We start from the raw sequence: 20640 nt of genomic DNA, 5'->3' as shown, positions 1-20640 counted from the left end.
TCTGCTGGTGCCAAATCAAAGTTCCTGTCCTGAAGGCAAAATAAGCTATGTGGGGTTATTGCTCTTTCAGAATCACAGTAGCTTACAAATAAGGAGATATTTGTAACAATTTTAATATAGCTTTTTCCTAAATTCCATTATCTGCTGAAAAGTACAGTGTTATGGTGAACAAAGGAAGGCTGATGTAAGTTTGATCCAGCCTTTAATCTGAGTACCAGTATGTTTCAAAATTTGTCAGACACTGAGCCATGGCACTCCACTGCAGACCAAGAGCAAGCAAGTAATCAATTTTCACTTGAAATAAGTTGTATAAAACCACACATCAACTTACTCTGCCACCTGGTCCCATATTCCATGCCCCCACCCCCAAAAAATAAATAAAAAAAAAGTTGCCCAATCACTCTAACTACTAGTCTTCACTACTGGTGCTGAGTAGTACTGGATATGCTGTTCCAATGTGGTGCCCGTGGCGCCAAACAACCATCTGTAGGTCATATTCCTCTATCTTCACTGTTTCACGTGTGACTCTGTCTTCAGCCAGCAGGAAAATGACGGTGTAAAGGGCAAATTCGAACTCTGGGCTGACACCAATAAAGGTGCTTCCAACTGGCTTAACCGAGCCCTTCCAGCTGAACTGGATGCTCAAAACTTGGTCATCTTTGTCAGGCTGAAAGCATAAACAAAGAACAGAATAACCTCCAACACAGCTGTGACCAGACAGATAAAATTTCCGACTCCAGATTTTTGAGGCCATTGCAAGATTCAGTCCTCCTTGCTGTGCCAGGGTGTTATTGGTGGAGCACAGCCCTTTCCCTGTCCTCTGGAGCATACACAAGCATTTATCTCAATTACCCTTCAATAGTGTTGCTATTCTATAAACATCAGCACTACTTTTTAAAATAGTTTTTGCAAAAAAAAGAAGCTGGACTTTAGGGCATGCTCACCTGGGCATATGCACCTAGGCAAATTAAGTTCAAAGCAGGTGAGCCTATGATTGCATCATTGTGCCTTGCTTCATCACCACAGCTTTTATCTCTGGATCCATTTGTCTTACTTACAAAGGCACCCTGCTTGTCTTACCCTGGTTTTGTTCTTCCGAGCAACATATCCCTTGCAGTCAATTTGGTTGTGCTTTTCCTGAAGGTAAAATTGCACCCAGTTGTGCAAACCTGTTTACCACGCCTTGTTGCTCCAACAAAGACATGTTCGAAACCGCAAGAATCAGGTCTGCAATAAAACCAAGGGATCATATATAGATCATATAGGTATTTTATGTGTTTAAATAGTTCAAATTGACAGAGGTTAAAGGGAAGAAGATGCACAAAACTTGCCATGAAATCTAGCCGCTAAGTCTAAATTTGTATTTGATGATAAAGGTTGCTAGTAAATGCCACAGATACATCACTGCTGCTTATGCAGATTTTAGCAAGGCTTCTGACACTCTCTCGTAACAGCCTCACAGACAAACCGATAACATACAGATTAGAAAAGTGGATGAAGTGGTGAGCTGAAAAGTGGATGAATGTCTGCAGTTGAAGGCCTGTGATTAAGAACACAAAGTGCAGCTGGATGCAGTTCACCAGTGGTATACCCCAAGGGTCAATACTGTTAGTATCTGATCAGTAAGTCTTTAAACATGATCTGCATGGGAGCAATGAACACTTGATTTAGGCTATATTCTGAGGCTGTCTTCCAGTTCTGTGTGTAACAGATGGTGCTCAGGCTTATATTTCCCTGCGTCAGAATAGTGTAGAGATTATCAGGGGCCATATCCATCAAACATACCTGTCGCCTTCTTTCCTGGCATAGAGCTGGAACCAGATGTCATAGAGCTGATATTTGAAATCAGCAAGGTTTGGCTTCACTAGGTTTTTTTTACACAGATATTCGTGAGCTAGCTGAAGGATAAAAAACAAAGAGAGAGAGATATATACAGTTTATTTTTGAATTCAGTGTTTTGAGAGACTGAAAAAGATCTGTGTTGCTCACTTTCATGACTTCTGTTGCTAAGATAGCATCAAGAAAACAATTGTTTTCAGCTATTTCTTCTGGAGTCACTACTTCTGCTACACCAGTTGATGTCTCATAGTTGTCCAATAAGGAAATAAAGGCTGTAGAAAAAGAGGACATTTCAGCATGCTCATCCTGATGAACAGGCCATACGCCTAATCATATCTGTGATCCAGTCATTAGAGGCTGCATCATAAAGAGATGACATATACTATGCCTTGACAGCCCTTAGAGAAAGACATTCCTTTATATGGCAAATTTCATTCTCAGGTATACTGTTGGGTATAGGTCTAGAGGTGGCTCAAGGCCAGACCACCATTGTACTTCTTTTTAAGATAAACAGCTCACTACTGAGCTTTGTTATGGAGCCAAGTGCTGAAGCAATAATGACCTTCTACCAAAACAAATCGTATCTGACCACTAAAATTACAGACATAGACTTAGGAACTTGAGCTATGCTGGCAGAAGGCTTTGTGGGCATTGCTTCAGTAGGGGAATAATACAGCATAAACCTACATGAGATGGCTTGAGCTTAAGTGCGTCACTACTGAGTGAATGGATTTTCTCCTTTGCACCCCTTTGCCACCTGCTCCCTCACGGCACTTCATCTACTTGTGCTCTGACACTCAGTGGTCTCTGAGGGCTGATTCCGCACACCAAGCTGGTAGAAAAATACCTGAGGTCAAAAACCTAAGTCATTTCCTGCCAGGTGGTGAGCTGAAGGAACGCAGCGTAGGTTCAGTGTGTGCCAGAGATGCCCTCACTAGAAGCAGGATTATGTGGCTCAGAGCAGAGTGGGGGGAACAGGGAAAAACAGTGCTCCCCATCATGCTGGCTGTTCAATCAGCTTAATGTAACTCTATCTGGGGAAAAGAAAAATCAGGGAAGGGAACATGTTCATAGATACGCTTGAAGTATAGCCCCCATGCAGGAAGTGGCTGCAGACCTAGTGCTGTCTGAAAGGGCTAGAAGCTGTGAACAAAGGAGAAGAAATGACTTTGGCATCTTTTTCAATACGTGGAATAACATCAAAGCAATGACAAGAGTCTCATCCATTTCACTTTGTAATGGAAAAACCACAGAGAAATCAGATTTTGGCAAAGGCACAAAAGGGTGTTCTTCCTGAGGCTGAGGCTATAGGTAACCTCCATGCAAATGTTGTGGAAACTAGCTTCAAATGACATGCGGCCTGATGATCCTCACCACCATCTAAGTTATATACGATGTTATATTTTAGGCAAACACATAAAAAACAATGCAGAGTCTTCATGTCATTTCCACCATTAACAAAAGAATGGGTCTCACTTGCAAAAGTTTTTATGTTCTTCAGGCGTTCTTCATTTACAGTGTGAAACAGATGTCTGGTTGCTCTGTCCTGGACAGCACTGTCACCTTGCTGTGTGGTACCTGCTTTTCCCTAGGAGAAACACAAGGGTAAAACAATGAAAGAAGTAAGATGTCCTTAGCGGACACAGTGTCTGCCTTTATAATAGTCAAAACAAAACCCATAATGCTATCAGGATTCTTTGTTAGGAATGGTCTTCTTATGAAACAAGACAAGACATTACAGAAGAACTGCCAGCATAAAGAAAAAAGACATAATCTCTGACACCCTAAGAGCCTGAAATTTCTTGTTGACTCATTTTCAGAGGCGATTGTGATGACACATGTGATTGCTCAGTTCTGATAGGTAACCCGGTGTGCTACTATGCTATATATGTCACAAATGATAGAGGGAAGTGACATGGGAGCCAAGGCTCTCTCCCACCACAAATAACTAAAAAGATTTGCACACCTTTCCTCTCTGTTCATTTGTAACCCACAGACCCACTGCATGTAGTTTATGAGGCCATGCAGTTCAGCAGAGGGGTTGTTTCTCTCCTGAGTCCCTATTCACCAAGCTTGCCAGTCTAATTCTCCTTTCCTCTGCAATAATGCTTAAGCAATCCAACTCCTGAGTAGGATCCCTCAGGCTCAGCCTTTGTTTTTTCTTTCCAACTTCAAGACTGCAGCCGCAGCCATTGCCCCAGTGCCAGGGAGATGCCGAGACAGTTCTGTGCAGCTCCACCAGCTTTGGACTGGTGCACCCTGGTGCTCTGAAATTTTCAAAGACTTCTGGTTGGCCACATTTGAGGGCATTTTAATCAATGTTACCAATAAGCACATCCAAAATGGAAAGGAGGCTTTCCTGACAATTTTCAAGTTTCTGTTCCAAAAAGGGCATTGTCAAGGAAAGAGGGGATCTGGCTGAGATGGAGTGAATTTTCCTCACAGCAACCCTTATAGCGCTGTGCTTTGTATGAGTAGCTAGAAAGGTGTTGATAGCACACCAGTGTTTTGGCTACTGCTGAGCAGTGCTCGCACAGCATCAAGGCTGCCTCTCCAACCTTCCCCCCCCCCCCCCCCCCAGTAGGCTGGGGGTTGGCAAGATCTTCGGAGGGGACACAGTCAGGACAGCTGACCCAAACTGACCAAAGGGATATTCCATACCATATGACGTCTGCTCAGCAATAAAAGCTAATAGAAAGGAAGGGTGGGGGAAATGAATTGTGTTTGGCTTTGCCTTCCAGAGCAACTGCTACATGTACTGAAGCCCTGCTTCCTGGAAAGTGGCTGGACATCACCTGCTGATGGGAAGTAGAGAATAAAATCTTTGTTTTCCTTTTGCTTCCATGCATGGCCTTTGCTTTTGCTTTTATTATGTTTCCTTTATCTTGACCCATGACGGTTTGGGTTTTTTTTAATCTCATTTCCTGTCCCCACCCCCCCATCCTGCAGAGGAGGGAAGTGACAGAGCAGCTTGGTGGCATCTGGCGTCCAGCCAGGGTCAACCCATCTCAGATGAGTAGCAATTTGTTAACATGGTGTCATGGTTTAGCGGCAGCTCAGCCCCACACAGCCGCTCACTCACTCCCCACCGGTAGATGGGGGAGAGAATCAGGAGGGTAACGCTCGTGGGTTGGGATAAGAACAGTTTAATAATTAAAATTAAAAGAAACAACAGTAGAAATGCAATGTAAAGGAGAACAACGGGAGGCGCAAAGCCCCGGGGGACGGGGAAGGGAGGGGAGAGGGGGAACAAACCGCCGGAACGAACCGCCGGAACAAACCGCCCGTGCCGCAGCCGCTCAATGCCCGCCGACCCCACGCCTCTGCGCTGCCACTGCCCCCCCCCTCAATATATTGGTCATGGTGCCACATGGTATGGAATGAACCTGCCATTGGCCAGTCGGGGTCAGCCATCCCCACCATGGCCCTGCCCCTCCCAGCCCCCCCGCCACGCGGCAGAGCACGGGAAGCTGGAAAGGTAGCCGACCCCCACAGTGAGGAGAATTAACCCCTTCTCAGCCAAAACCAGCACATTCTCCACCCCTTATTCCATACCATTTACACCATGCCCAGGTCCCATATGATGCAATACAACCGTACCAACCACCACCCCTCCCCTTCCCATCCTTTAACATAATACACAGACATCATTCCCTTAGTTCATGGACCTTCCCTGTAAAATGTCCATTAAAATGTCCATTGAGTTCATCCAGTCCATGACTCTGGGCTCCATCTGTTGTATCAGTCTTTCCGGGTGGGAGAGATGGTGTGTGGCGTTGGGTCGCTGCATACCGAGTCAGTCATCGTTCCATCACTGCTGCACGGCTTGTTTCATAGTTGATCTTCCATGGGTTGGGAGGCTCGTACTCTGATATCATTGATACAACACAGAGGTGACACACAGTATTATATAGCAGTTCACATTGTGCCATGCAGTTCATTGACTGTTTTCACCCAAAATCAAATCCCCTTGAGGCACACATCGGATTTCCCCATTCTCCCGCATCACCCACCAAGTGCACCCAGGTCCTCGAGCAAAAGCAATCCCACGAATGGGTTTGCCTTTGCCGGAGGCAGGAAGAACCCAGACTGGTTTGCCCAGCATACTTTTTGTGTGCACTACGGGGACTCTATCCCCTTCCACAGTATGTAGGATTTCTGACTGGGCAGGGCCAGCTCGGTTGGCAGATCCCCTCGTGTTGACTAACCACGTGGCTTTTGCTAAATGTGTATCCCAGTGCTTGAATGTTCCACCCCCCCATTGCTCTCAGTGTAGTTTTTAACAGTCCATTGTACCGTTCAATTTTCCCAGAGGCTGGGGCGTGATAGGGGATGTGATACACCCACTCAATGCCATGCTCTTTGGCCCAGGTGTCTATGAGGCTATTTCGGAAATGAGTTCCGTTGTCTGACTCAATTCTCTCTGGGGTGCCATGTCGCCACAGGACTTGTTTCTCAAGACCCAGGATAGTGTTCCGGGCAGTGGCGTGGGGGACAGGATATGTTTCCAGCCAGCCAGTCGTTGTTTCTACCATTGTAAGCACATGGCGCTTGCCTTGGCGGGTCTGTGGGAGTGTGATATAGTCAATTTGCCAGGCCTCCCCATATTTATATTTCAGCCATCGTCCCCCATGCCACAGAGGCTTTACCCGCTTCGCTTGCTTGACTGCAGCGCATGTGTCACATTCGTGGATAACCTGTGCAATAATATCCATGGTCAAGTCCACCCCTCGATCACGAGCCCACCTGTATGTTGCATCTCTTCCCTGATGGCCTGAGGTGTCATGGGCCCACCGAGCTAGAAATAGTTCACCCTTATGCTGCCAGTCCAGATCCACCTCAGCCACTTCAATCTTGGCAGCCTGATCTACCTGCTGGTTGTTTTGATGTTCTTCAGTGGCCCGACTCTTGGGGACGTGAACATCCACATGCCGTACCTTTACAACCAGGTTCTCTACCCGGGCAGCAATATCTTGCCACAGTGCGGCAGCCCAGATGGGTTTGCCTCTGCGCTGCCAGTTGCTTTGCTTCCATTGCTGCAGCCAGCCCCACAAGGCATTTGCCACCATCCAGGAGTCAGTATAGAGATAGAGCACTGGCCACTTTTCCCGTTCAGCAATGTCTAAGGCCAGCTGGATGGCCTTTACTTCTGCAAACTGGCTCGATTCACCTTCTCCTTCAGCAGTTTCTGCTACTTGTCGTGTAGGACTCCATACAGCAGCCTTCCATCTCCGGTGCTTTCCCACAAGGCGACAGGACCCATTAGTGAACAGGGCGTATTTCTTCTCATTTTCTGGCAGTTTTTTATACAGTGGGGCTTCTTCAGCACGTGTCACCTCCTCCTCTGGTGATAATCCAAAATCTTTGCCTTCTGGCCAGTCCATAATCACTTCCAAGATTCCTGGGCGACTGGGGTTTCCTACTCGAGCCCGCTGGGTAATCAGTGCAACCCATTTACTCCACGTAGCATCAGTTGCATGGTGTGTAGAGGGGATGTTTCCTTTGAACATCCAGCCCAGCACTGGCAGTCAGGGTGCCAGGAGCAACTGTGCTTCAGTACCAACCACTTCTGAAGCAGCTCGAACCCCTTCATATGCTGCCAATATCTCTTTTTCAGTTGGAGTATAGCGGGCTTCGGACCCTCTGTATCCCCGACTCCAAAACCCTAGGGGTCGACCCCGGGTCTCCCCTGGTGCTTTCTGCCAGAGGCTCCAGGTAGGGCCATTCTCCCCGGCTGCAGTGTAGAGCACATTTTTTACATCTTGTCCTGCCCGGACTGGCCCAAGAGCTACTGCATGGACTATTTCTCGTTTAATCTGTTCAAAGGCTTGTCGTTGCTCAGGGCCCCATTTGAAATCATTCTTTTTCCGGGTCACTTGATAGAGAGGGCTTACGATCAGACTGTAATTTGGAATATGCATTCTCCAAAAACCCACAATGCCCAAGAAAGCTTGTGTTTCCTTTTTGCTAGTTGGTGGAGACATGGCTGCTATTTTGTTGATCACATCCATTGGAATATGACGACGACCATCTTGCCATTTGATTCCTAAGAACTGGATTTCTCGTGCAGGTCCCTTCACCTTACTTTGTTTTATGGCAAAACCAGCTTTCAGAAGGATTTGGACTATTTTCTCTCCTTTCTCAAAAACTTCTTCCGCTGTGCTGCCCCACACAATGATGTCATCAATGTACTGAAGGTGTTCTGGAGCTTCTCCCTGTTCCAGTACAGTCTGAATCAGTCCATGGCAAATGGTAGGGCTGTGTTTCCACCCCCGGGGCAGTCGATTCCAGGTGTACTGGATGCCCCTCCATGTGAAAGCAAACTGTGGCCTGCACTCTGCTGCCAGAGGGATTGAGAAGAATGCATTACCAATATCAGTTGTGGCATACCACTTGGCTGCCTTTGACTCCAGTTCATATTGAAGTTCTAGCATGTCTGGCACAGCAGCACTCAACGGTGGAGTGACTTCATTCAGGCCACGATAGTCTACTGTTAGTCTCCACTCTCCATTGGACTTCCGGACTGGCCATATGGGACTGTTAAAGGGCGAGTGGGTCTTACTGATGACTCCTTGGCTCCTCAGTTGGTGAATGAGTTTATGGATGGGGATCAGAGAGTCTCTGTTGGTTCGATATTGCCGCCGGTGCACTGTTGTGGTGGCGATTGGCACCTGTTGTTCTTTGACCTTCAGCAACCCCACCACAGAAGGGTCCTTTGAGAGACCGGGCAAGGTAGACAGCTGTTCAGTTTCCTCCGTCTCCAAGGCAGCTACACCAAAAGCCCACTTGTAACCTTTTGGGTCCTTGAAATACCCTTTCCTGAGGTAGTCTATGCCAAGGATGCACGGAGCCTCTGGGCCAGTAACAATGGGGTGCTTTTGCCACTCATTCCCGGTTAGGCTCACTTCGGCCTCCAACACAGTTAGCTCTTGGGATCCCCCTGTCACTCCAGCAATGCTGATGGGTTCTGCCCCTATATAGTTTGATGGCATTAAGGTGCGCTGTGCACCAGTGTCCACTAAAGCTTTATACTCCTGTGGGTCGGACGTGCCAGGCCATCGGATCCACACAGTCCAGTAAGCCCGGTTATCCCTTTCCTCCACCCGACTGGAGGCAGGGCCCCTCTAGTCCTGATCATGGCAGTCACAACTCACTTCCTGCAAATGTGAATCAGGAGTCCCTCTATTACACTTAGAAATAAAATCTGCGCTTCTACTCCTCTGTCTGGGGACTTGTTCACTGGAAATTGGAGCAGCAGCTTTCCTGGAAGAGCCTCCCTGAGTGACTGTTCTTCCTTGCAGTTCATGCACTCGTGCCTGTAGGGTCGAGGTAGGCTTGCCATCCCACCTCATCATGTCCTCTCCGTGGTCACGCAGGTAGAACCATAGGGTGGCCCGTGGTGTGTATCCCCTTCTTTGAGCCAAAGGATGCTTATTCCTAACAGCTGAGACACTGCTCTGTCGAGGTGGGGAGTAGGACAGATCTTCTTTGAGTTGCTGGACCTCTTGGGATAGTTTCTCCATAGCAGAGACAAGCGAGGAAGAGATATTTGTGTCGTAATCTCGGAGTCTATCTATCACCTCTGCCACCGTTGGTGTCTCGTCATCTTTCCAGGACATCACTGCCAATGAGTTTGCATGCGAAGATGGTGCGCTCCGTACAAACTTCCGCCACATGGGTCGTGTGCACTCGGCTTCATCTGGATCTTTGGATGACCGTTGATCGTCCAGGTCACCATAAATCACCTCAAACACAGCTAATTCCCTTAGATACTGGATGCCTTTCTCCATAGTTGTCCATTTTCCTGGGCGATATGTAACATCTTCTTTAAAGGGATACCTTTCCTTCACTCCAGACAGGAGTCGCCTCCAGAGGCTGAGGGCTTGTGGTTTTTTTCCTATTGCTTTGTCAACACCCCCTTCCCCAGAAAGGGATCCCAATTGTTTGGCTTCTTTTCCCTCTAGTTCCAGGCTACTGGCCCCATTATCCCAGCATCGGAGCAGCCAGGTGACAATGTGCTCACCTGAACGACAGCTATAATCTTTTCGCATATCTCGCAACTCGCTTAAGGACAGGGATCGGGTGGTCTCTATTTCATTTATTACTTCTCCCTCCTCTCCCCGCGATGGCCCTGGTTCTTCATCATCCCGTTCTAAACGAGTTGATGTCCGCTTCCAAAATTTTGTCTTGTGTATGGGGGCAACTGATACTGGTACGGGTTTATTTTCTGAGCTAGCTCCGGTACTTGTTGTGGGGGTTTGAGTGGCTGCAGTGCCTGTTGTCAGGGCTGGATTGTCTACAGTGCCAGTCACTTTGCATTTCAATCCAGAGACATTCTCTTCCCCCTGGGGGCACTGAATGCTGTTGAGCAGGGCTCGGTATGCATGGGCCAGACCCCAGCATGTTGCAGTGATCTGTGTCTCTCTGGAGTTCCCAGTGTAACAACATACTTTCTCCAAATATTCTACTAGTTTTTTAGGATTCTGCACTTGTTCGGGGGTGAAACTCCAAAACACTGGGGGTGCCCACTGCCCTAGGTATTTGCCCATGCTATCCCACATGCCCTGCCACTCGTAACTATCAAGCCTCGGGGCAGATTTCTGGGTGATATTCTTAAGTTGCTTAGTCAAAACCAAAACAACCTACCCAAAAACTAACAATAAGTGCACCTTAACCACCCAAGGATGTTCAAGATACAAAAACGTTGTTGTAACAAAGGCACAGACATCATACAACAAAGTTGCAAAGGTATTATTCTGTATTTCCTCCATATAAAATCTCTCAGAGGAGGAGGTATAATTGCTAATTGCCTCAACAAGGTGGTATCCAAAGTACAGTAACGGTTTCAGCAAAAACCCCAAATACCAGATAAAGCTGAAAACGAGTGTTTGTATAACAAATCTTGTAGGCAAAACATTACTAATCACAGCAGAACACAGCAGGCTCAACAAACCAACACCAATCTGTAACACCAACTGCAAAAAGGACAACAAGATGCTGTGACCAGCAGCTGTTGTTATCTCCAACCCCTGAGCCCCACGTTGGGCGCCCAAATGACTGTCGTGGTTTAGCGGCAGCTCAGCCCCACACAGCCGCTCACTCACTGCCCCACCGGTAGATGGGGGAGAGAATCAGGAGGGTAACGCTCGTGGGTTGGGATAAGAACAGTTTAATAATTAAAATTAAAAGAAACAACAGTAGAAATGCAATGTAAAGGAGAACAACGAGAGGCGCAAAGCCCCGGGGGAGGGGGGGGGGGGAGGGGGAAGGGAGGGGGAAGGGAGGGGAGAGGGGAGAACGAACCGCCGGAACAAACCGCCCGCGCCGCAGCCGCTCAACGCCCGCCGACCCCACGCCGCGCCGCCTCCGCGCTCGCGCTGCAACTGCCCCCCCCCCCCCCCCCCCCCCCCCAATATACTGGTCATGGTGTCACATGGTATGGAATGAACCTGCCATTGGCCAGTCGGGGTCAGCCATCCCCACCATGGCCCTGCCCCTCCCAGCCCCCCCCGCCACGCGGCAGAGCGCGGGAAGCTGGAAAGGTAGCCGACCACCACAGTGAGGAGAATTAACCCCTTCTCAGCCAAAACCAGCACACATGGGCAAGGGGTACTAGAGCCTTGTTCTGAGAAATAGAGAAACCATATGGGAGAAGTTTCCCCCCCCACATTTTGGCCTGAGGTAGGTACCCCTTTTTCAAGTTTATCAGCAACAGAAAATGATATCTTTTAATATGAAGCAACACTAAAATAAAGCAAGCACTTGTGAGAGTACAAAATTGGATACTGAATATTCAGTGGCCTGCTGCAATTTGTGGCAAAACACATGGTCATGTTTGCACTACACTGAGCTGGCAAGGAGTGAAATGGCTGCTCATCAAATCTGATACCCACACATCTGTGCTACTCCACACTCTCCAGGAGAGACTCAGGAATTCCTCAAATTCCTCCCTTATTTCCCCAGGAATGACTGGGGGGCCTATCTCCCCCTTTCCCTTGCTGCAAGTCACCCAGACCATACACACAAGCAGTCATACACACACAGAACATCCAGGCTGGAGGGGACTTCAGGACATGCTCAAAGTATGGTCCACACTGAATTCAGACCATATTGCCCAGGGTGTCATCTTGTTGGGTCTTGAAAACCTCCAGAGATGGGGATTTCACAGCTTCGCTGGTCATCCTGTTCTAGTTGCATTTGTCTTTGTTGAATATCATGATGTTCCTTCCTTAGCCTATTCCCCCAGCCTGCCTAGGTCCAGATCTTCAGCTTCTCTTCAGAAGCCCTGCACTTGAGCATACCAGCTTCATCACCACAGGTGGCTGTCATCTGCAAAATTGGAAAGATTGCACTCCATCTCCTCCTCCAGGCCACTGATAAAGATACTAAACGCTATAGGACCCAAGGCAGATACCTGAGAGATGCCACTTGTAACCAACATCCAGAAAGTGTGGACCATTAACGTGTTCTCTGTACTGTTCCCTCTACTAAGTGATTCTTCATCATTAGGAAGTCCTGCCTATGCCATCAGTGGAAATGATGAAGCATAGGCAACTCTTTTAGCAAAAGGCAGTTTTGCAGGCACCTTTTCCTACAGTACCATACTGCCCTTAAATCTCATGTAGTTTAGCAATTGGTTACCTGCAAATCAATTGTGTAGTCTTTCCCAGGCATAAGGCGGTTAACATCCATATCCCACATCTCATTGAAAAGGTTAGAAAGTTCATGATTTAAGGCCTTCCTGTCAAGAAATCCAGATAAATGCACGTTAAAAAAGACACATGCTGTTATTTCTGCAAGTTACTTCTAGAGTCTTCTAATGACACTCTATGTTCTGTATACTGGCTTGTCATCAGGAGAGCTTCCTCTTCGCCCCACCTTCCTGTCAATGCTGCTGTAAAAACCATAGATCTTATGGTTCATGTTCAGATCTAAAGAATGCAGGCAACCTGTAAGGAAACTTGAGCTTTCCCCAAGGTTATTTTAGACTGTATTTTAACAAAGTTGTTGTTAATAAGCCTTCCTGGGGTTTTCCATGTACTGCAATAAAAATGAAGATGGTGGTGTTTCATTCAGGAGGATTCTATGTACAAACTGGAGGCAAGCAGGAGATTGCTATCAGCATGCCGCAACACTACCCAATAAAACAGGAAGCAAAGAATTCCCTCTATGATGCTTTTCTAGCAGCAATTCTTATATACAACTCTTCCTACCGTTTTTCCTGCAAGAGTCCACTCTAGAGATGCTTTCCTTCAGCCATACGAATGGTTATCCTAGCATAAAGTTAGCATGATGAAGGATGACTAAGACTCTGAACACAGGGTCTGCATACAACAAAATTCTCTCATGCACTGATCTCTGACTCACATACAAACCTACCCAGGCTGGTCCTTTACTCATTTTAATGGAATTTTGTCCTGCATAATAGCGTATAGTTTTCAGAAGTCCATCTATCCATCGATCAACAAGATTTAGGAAGGGTTGTTACTGTGATGAACCACCCAAAGGTAGCTCCAGTTTCAAGGGCATTATGTCCACACTAACACATAAGATCAAGACAAAGAACAGAGTGGAGAAGAGAGAGAAGTAGCTTAATCTTTAAATGACTAATGGTTGAATTAATCCGTTACAAACCAGCACAGGTATCGAAGGCCAGAGAAGAACTGCTTGATAATTCTGAACTTCTCTTCCAAAGCAGGTGTTCTCAGGCAAACAAAAAAAAAGTGCAGAAATTTGTTAAGAATGGGCATTTCTTTCAAATAGCTATTTGGGCAACTTGCCATTATTTTAACATTATTTTAACAACTCCCAGACTGAACCAAGGTATCTTCAAGCCCAACTGTGAACGTCCTAACTGATTACTGTTATGTCTTCTCCTTCTATTCTGGCCAGGATGGAGATACTCACTGCATCCTCCAGCCAGTGGCAAATTCCACGTTTTGTAGCAGAAAGAGCAAATACTGTGGTAAGGTCACAATCTTCTGACATGGCAGCCTTGATGTGAGGCAGCTTGAGAGCCAGGAAGAGCAAAAAGTGAGCCAGGCAGGCACCTGCCCCATTGTTGACAGGGAGGAGGTAGAAGTCATAGCAGAAAAGAGGGCATTAACCAAGTGGTGGGAAATTAGTCTAGAAAGAGCGCAGCAAGATTTTATGTGCCTTCTCCTGTCCTGGACTGTACTTCATGGCTGGCTCAGAAACTGCTGGTCTAAGCTCCATACTGAAGGAAACAGAAGGTGGCAAACTATGCTTGGAGAACTGGGAATTTTTTTTTTCATGTTATTGAGCAATCCTTTTTCTCCAGAATTGTCTGTGTAACTGTGGGATGGAGCTTATGGAACCTAAGATTGAAATCTTGAAAAACATAAGTAATCTGCACTTAACTCCTTGAGAGCTTGTTGCCCAAAGAAATTCATATCCCTGAGTTAAGAGCCAAAAGCAGCCAGATTGCATTAATGCACCAGAGGCTAAGCTGCAGCAGCTGAGGAGCGTAAAGAGCATCTATGATATTCATATTATACTCAGCCTTATTTAGAGCGAGGAAAGCAACCTCCTACAGAAGGGCAGGGCAGACAACCATAACTACTTTGGCTGCGACACCTCAGTCTGCCTGCAGCTGGGAATCTGAGCCATCGCATACCTCTGCTACACTAGAGGCACTGACAGTCTGCTTTCGTTTGGACTCTGTGATAATTTGAGACGGTTGTTGATGGGAAATCTACATAGGTGTCAATACCCAAGAGAAGGAAAAGGACTGAAAAGTCTAGTATATGGGAGCCACAGGATATCACAGAATCACACAGGGTCAGGCACGAATATGAAGGAGGATTCTTGCTTGGAACAAGTACTTGCATGGAACTTACAGTGGAGCAGAAGGAGGCTGTCACAGAGGACAGCCCTTGCCCAAACCCCAGGCTCTGCTTATACAGCAGAAGTTTGGCTTGTGGCATCACATTATCAATACTGGCTGTGCAGCCCAAACAAGGCACATGCTCAACTTCATGGGAGTTAGCCTCATGGCATAGCACAGAAGCCACCAACAGCAGCATTTTTATTTATTTTCAGCTGTACCTTCACATTCTTTCCAGAGTCTTAAAAGAGCAATTCCTTCTCAAAAGTGTTTACAAATCAACACTAAAGAGAAAATTGTTCATTTCACCAGCTCAGCTGAAGTCCCACGAACAGGATCAGCAAATGCACAGAACAGTACCGGAGATGTTTTTCAAACTTCAGTCACCGTCTACATTCATGTTACCTTGGACTGACCTAATTTTATTGAATCACTTTTCTCCTGGGTTCTGGAGCCAGCTGCTGCCTACTCCTGTGCATCAGCTAATCCCACCTGTTTGAGTACTGCCATATTATGTTTAATACAGTTTTTACTTTGGAAATAACTACCAGTGGCTGCTGTCTGCTGAATATTCAAGGTATGTGAAATATTGGGGGGCATGTCAGGGTTGGTTTTTTTTAATATTTTTAAAAATTTTGTTCCATATATATAGTATTTTATATACATATACTTTAGTTTGTATGTATTTTAGTAAAAGTCACCTATAGAGGAAATCTGTCATCCCTTCAATACCTACTGCTTGTTCTTGGACTGCTCTTGGCGGATTCGTCCTGTGTTTATAAAGGACTGTAGGGCTCTGTTTGATCTTTCCTCTAGAAATGTTATGGAATATTGCATGAGCTCACGGAGGCAAGCTCAAGGTGTCTATTCAGGAGAGGCTTACAGCAAGAGTGTACCTACAGATTTCAATCCTCATATTTATTTAATAAATATACTTCTACTAAATGTATTACTGCATTCAGAAAATGTGTCCCAAAACTCTAAAGTCACTTAATTTTATGAAACAAAAGCCTCTTCTCTCCTTTTTCTCTGCTGGGTGCTACCACAATATCATCATGGACTTTTCCTCTCCTTTTAGTTATCCCTTCATTTTCCAAGCAGAGCAGAGTGTCTGTAAACACTGTAACTGCAGATTAGAATCAAGAAAAATATATCCCTGCCAAAACTAAGAACTTGTTTAGCAACTTACATAGCCATCTTGTAAAAATTCTTTCAGGACAATATTTCTTTTAAAAAGGTCCATAAACTTAGCTTACACATATGGGGTGAGACAACTTCAGAGAGAAGCCCAACACCTTCATGCAAATCCATGACACACTGCATTTAAGTAAGGTTTTCCTGAAGAAGGGCATTGTGTATTTACTCTCTGGTTTTCAATATGATTGCATGTATGACTCAAACCAGAGATTTTTATCATTAATTCTAATCCCCTCCCTATGGTGAAATCTCTCAATTGTTACATTTTTGCTTTTGCATAGAAGAAATTATTTCTGTGCCAGAAGTCTGGCCAGTTGGATTTTGCCCAGTCAGAGTCTCGCTTGGATGTGCTTACTTGTGCAAAGCACCACCCCAATAACAAGAACACTTAGTCTGCACTTGTAAGAGCTGAGAAAACTTTTGGGGGAGGCTTTTTGCAATAGTAACTCTAATGCACCAGCACCAGCAATGCAGCTAGAGCAAAACAATCTAACACCTCCATTATAGCTTTCAAGTGAAACATTCACAAGGTGTGCCTGTTTTTCCAAATTATTTTATTGTATGAAACCTTCCTTCTATCCAAAACAACACCCCAAACAAAATTCTTTTATTGCTATAAATCAGAAATGACTCAAGACATGAAGAGAATTAAAGGGTCCGTGGCAAATCATGTGAGCAAGTCAATAGTGTCAAAGCAAGAAAAACATGTATTGCAAATAGGTCACATGGAGCCCTGCAAAGAAGGCTTGACTGAACACCTTCTCTAAAGAAAATTTACTTTCAGAGATCCTTTGAACAACATATAATTTTAAAAAAGCCTTTAATCTTGGCATAGAGAAGAAAAGCATTTGGAAAACCTGATGAGCAGCCATTTACAAGGAGTTTCCAATAATTAAAAAAAAAAAATTGGTTCCAATGTTGATAAATATATGCATCATCTTATATGGTTAATAGAAGATACAAGCAATTCTCTCGGTTTTCCTCTTACACCAGTGTGTATGTCTTTTACTTGAGTCCAGTGATATTTTTCTTAGTTTGAAGTTGGTAAATGAAATACCAAAGGATAAACAAGACAGGTTTTGTAGGTGGAAAGGAAAATGCATTGTCAAGGGACAAACATAAGAGTGGGCAGTTACTTGGCAAACACTCTTGTCAAGGTCCTGGACAGACACATGATATTTGGAGAACGAACTCTACATTATCAGCTATGTTTAAGTGAAAACTGACCTTAGCATCACCTTAGTTTAGCTAAAACAGCTTATGATTCACCTGTCTTAACTTTTACACTGAAATGAGTTAGTAAAACAGAACAAAAACAGGAAGCAGGGTTATTGCAGCATTGCATTTTACATAACCCCTTTTTACATGTCTCTCAAATATATCCCATCCTCACTGCCCTTCACGTTAGAGAGGAATTAGTATGATTTTCTCTTACCCATTAGCCATGCCAGGAAGACGTTTTTCTCTTAGTAAATACACTGAGCAGGGTAAATGCAACCTGAAGCTCAGAAATCCTTCTGGTAGTCCAAGGCATGGAGCTGTCTTCCTCTTATACTCCGCTTGCCTGCTGAGGACTGTCACTCAGATTGACAGTCAGCGCCAGAAGGCAGGTGCCAAACCCCACACAATAAGACGTGGAGTGTAAGGACAGTACCATGTCTCACGCCTCTTTCAGTGCAAGTATGCTTACAGCAGGAAGCCAGAGCCCCTCTACCAGGTTCCTGCTTCACCTCACCACCGCAGACAATTGGTATGGCAGGGAATACAGAAAGCGATGGCAGAGATGGTATGGTGACCGCTGCCTTCTCCCACCTGGGCTTTCAGATACGAACGTCAGATACTTCTATGAACTGCAGACATGAGCCACAGCACTGCTTCTGGAGTTATGCTGGATTATTTGTTAACAGATTTTAGATCTCTACATGAATTTTGGGCCCCTTCAAATAATCGTATTAGAGCCAAACGAAGCTGTAGATAATGAAGATGCCTGCCACACGGAATTGCACAGGGGGCAAGACATGCAGCTAGCTCGCTTAAAAGTGAAGCTTCCTTCTGACACTGGTAGGATAAATTAATGTATCCCAAAACTGATTATTCTTAAGTTTAACAGAATTTTTTCTTTACCATTTTTATTACTACTTATTGCCATTCTGGGTAAGCAATATAAATGACAAAAATACAGTGCCTGTATTTATCAACTGAATGCAGGAAGTCTTTTCCTAAGCTTTCATTTAAAATACAAAAGCCACTGGGCATATTCTGCCCATAATAAGGTTGAAACTCCTTTATTCACATTAGCAGAAAGAGCCCAGATAGGAGCCCAGGGAACTGCCATTCACAAGCAGTAGCATCACTGGGCTCAGTGGGTTTAAGTTAATCTTTGATAAAATTACACATCTTATCAGTAGGAGCGCTAGCAATCTTAAAACCAAATGTATAGTTAAATCTGTTGTAAAACTTCAGCCCTATGATTTAGCTTTTGAGCTAAGAAGAAATTAGCGATCCCAAAGGGTGTAAAATGGTGTGTTTGCCAACAGAAGGAAAAGTACTGATCAAAGGGAAATGAGACCAGTGCAGAACCTGGGTCATTCCCAGATCTAACGCAGGCAGTAAGAAAACCTGAGTGTCCAGAGAGTGGCCTTGCTAACCCTGTGGGTTGGCTTTCTCTGAAGAGACCAGGCAATGCTTTGTCAAACCCACAGCACAGGGCAGCGTCCGTTTGTTGCGTGGGAGCTGAAGTCAGGCTCCCCCCTGCACTCTCTTTCTCTTTTCTGGCACGAGGGAACAGGGAGAGTATTTGGCGCTGTCTCACTCACATGTGAACAGCTTTTCCAAAGGAATGGGGCAAGAGACTTACAGAAGACACTCTGCCTAACAAAACTGCCACCTCAAGCATCAGATGCTGACCTTTGCCAGGGTCAAGGATCAAGGAAACCCTGTGAACAAGACCTGTTTCCAAAGCATGTAGGCATCTCTGTGTGTTTCTGGCCTAAGTATTTTACTTTTCTAACCAAGGTGGCCAATGCGTAAGTGTTGGTTTGTCACTCCTAGTCAGGTGCCTAAACTTCCCTGAAGATGGAAAGGGATCATTCAGAGTTAATTTAAACCTCTTTGGTAGATCTACAGAGGGTAAGCAAGAACACTTGTGCTTTACAGGCTTCCAGACCAAAGCAGCCAGGGCTCACACGAAGGACGTATTTGCGCTGGACAGGCTCGCTTAGGCTGACTGAGAGTAAAAGCTGGCAGCTAGAACAAACACCGTGCAGCAGGATCAGTCCTTTCCCCAGAGAAGCCAGAGCAGGCCTTTGGGTCCCTTTCTGTGCATGGATATAGGGAAGAGGAAATTTTCTGAGAAACTGAGTTTGCTGGACATTCCCATGGAAGCTTTGGCTATTGCGACCAAGCCACCCACAAGCTGTCCAACACTCAAAAGTGGTAGAGATACAGCCTAGGCTGGTCAGTGGGAACCTAGCCAGGTCAGAGCTCTCTGAAAGCAAGGAGTGGGGACTTTGAGGTCTTCACTCTTCCCTAAGCATTAATTCTCAAGTTGGAGGCTCACCTTACAGGTTGTCCCTCACCAGACTCCATGGTCCCTGTGCCCAGCCTGTCTCTTAGTTACCTCTCCAGTTTCCTAAGCCCCAGCCTCTCAGTCCTGAAGTCCTTGTCTCTAGCCAATGGTGTTATAATCCCTCTGTTTATTTGGAAGTTTCTGGTGCAGCAGCTGTCCTTGAAGATAAAAGTAAGAGGATTACACAGTCAGGCATGTTTTTGTCATAGAAATGCCAGGAATAAGTAACTATTTCTGCAGCTAAACGTCTCTACCTAGACTGTGCAGTGATGTGACTTGCGTACCTTTATTTACCAGTACTAATTCCCAGGTTTAATAAGTAAACCATGGCTGACTTAGGAATGTTCTCACAGCCAGAGGAGCAGCCTGCACAGTCAGCAAACCCAGAGGCTGGGAGAAAGCAAGTGCTTGGGGACGCAGGTGGCTCAGTACCCTTGTGTGAGCTCAGGGGATAAGAGAAGAAATTTTTAATTGTTTTTTTGGTTGTGTTTGTTGTTTTTTTTTTAATCTTAATATTAGAACTGTCAAGCATATGCTTTCCTTGATTTTGTAAGGCGAAACTGTGTCTAAAGTAAAGTAAACAGGGCCTGTTTACTGCGTGTTAAGACCTGTTAAAGAGCTTTGAAGCGTTTTACATTTTGCACAGACACAAAGACACGTTTGCTAATTAGTCATTAATTTGTACACATTGACGTAAATCAAAATATTAGGCGGTCTGGCTGGAACATCCTTTCTTGTTGCACAACTCAGTTCTTGTAGTTTTCAGACAAACTTTGCCATTAATGAGTCAGGCTGTCAGCTATCACCAGCCTAGATGAGACACAGTACATTCACAGAAGGGTTCAGAAGTGCCAGCACAGGGCATCCTGGCACCCAGGCACCTTTCTCCTTACTCCAGCTTGTGTGTGGGCGCTGGCTCTGGAGCAGTACAAGTAGGGGAAGTTAAGGCTTGAGGAGTTTATTTGATATAATAATGAATTATAGAATCATAGACTCATAGAATGTCCTGACTTGGCAGGGACCCACAAGGATCATCAAGTCCAACTCCTGTCCCTGAACGGGACGACCCCAAAATTCACACCGTGTCTCTGAGGGTGTTGTCCAAGCGCTTCTTGAATGTTGTCAGGCTTGGCGCCGTGACTGCCTCCCTGGGGAGCCTGTTCCCACCCTCTGGGGAAGAACCTTTTCG

The 20640-nt window shown here is 45.6% G+C and overlaps 1 protein-coding gene across 1 annotated transcript; it reads right to left on the bottom strand.

Moving 5' to 3' along the window:
* Positions 1-137: 137 nt before the first annotated feature.
* On the bottom strand, positions 138-19471 carry LOC104040912 (poly(U)-specific endoribonuclease-B-like). The gene is given in 8 exon segments (XM_064471343.1): positions 138-667; positions 1081-1172; positions 1175-1227; positions 1786-1952; positions 1954-2111; positions 3316-3427; positions 12481-12580; positions 19443-19471. Coding segments are annotated over 8 exon segments (969 nt in total). The 3' UTR covers positions 138-409.
* Positions 19472-20640: the final 1169 nt, after the last annotated feature.

Source organism: Phalacrocorax carbo, chromosome 1 (genome assembly GCF_963921805.1).
Source record: "Phalacrocorax carbo chromosome 1, bPhaCar2.1, whole genome shotgun sequence".
Classification (NCBI taxonomy): domain Eukaryota; kingdom Metazoa; phylum Chordata; class Aves; order Suliformes; family Phalacrocoracidae; genus Phalacrocorax; species Phalacrocorax carbo.
The sequence above is the reverse complement of the archived record's forward strand: the minus strand, read 5'-3'. Positions and strand labels throughout refer to the sequence as shown.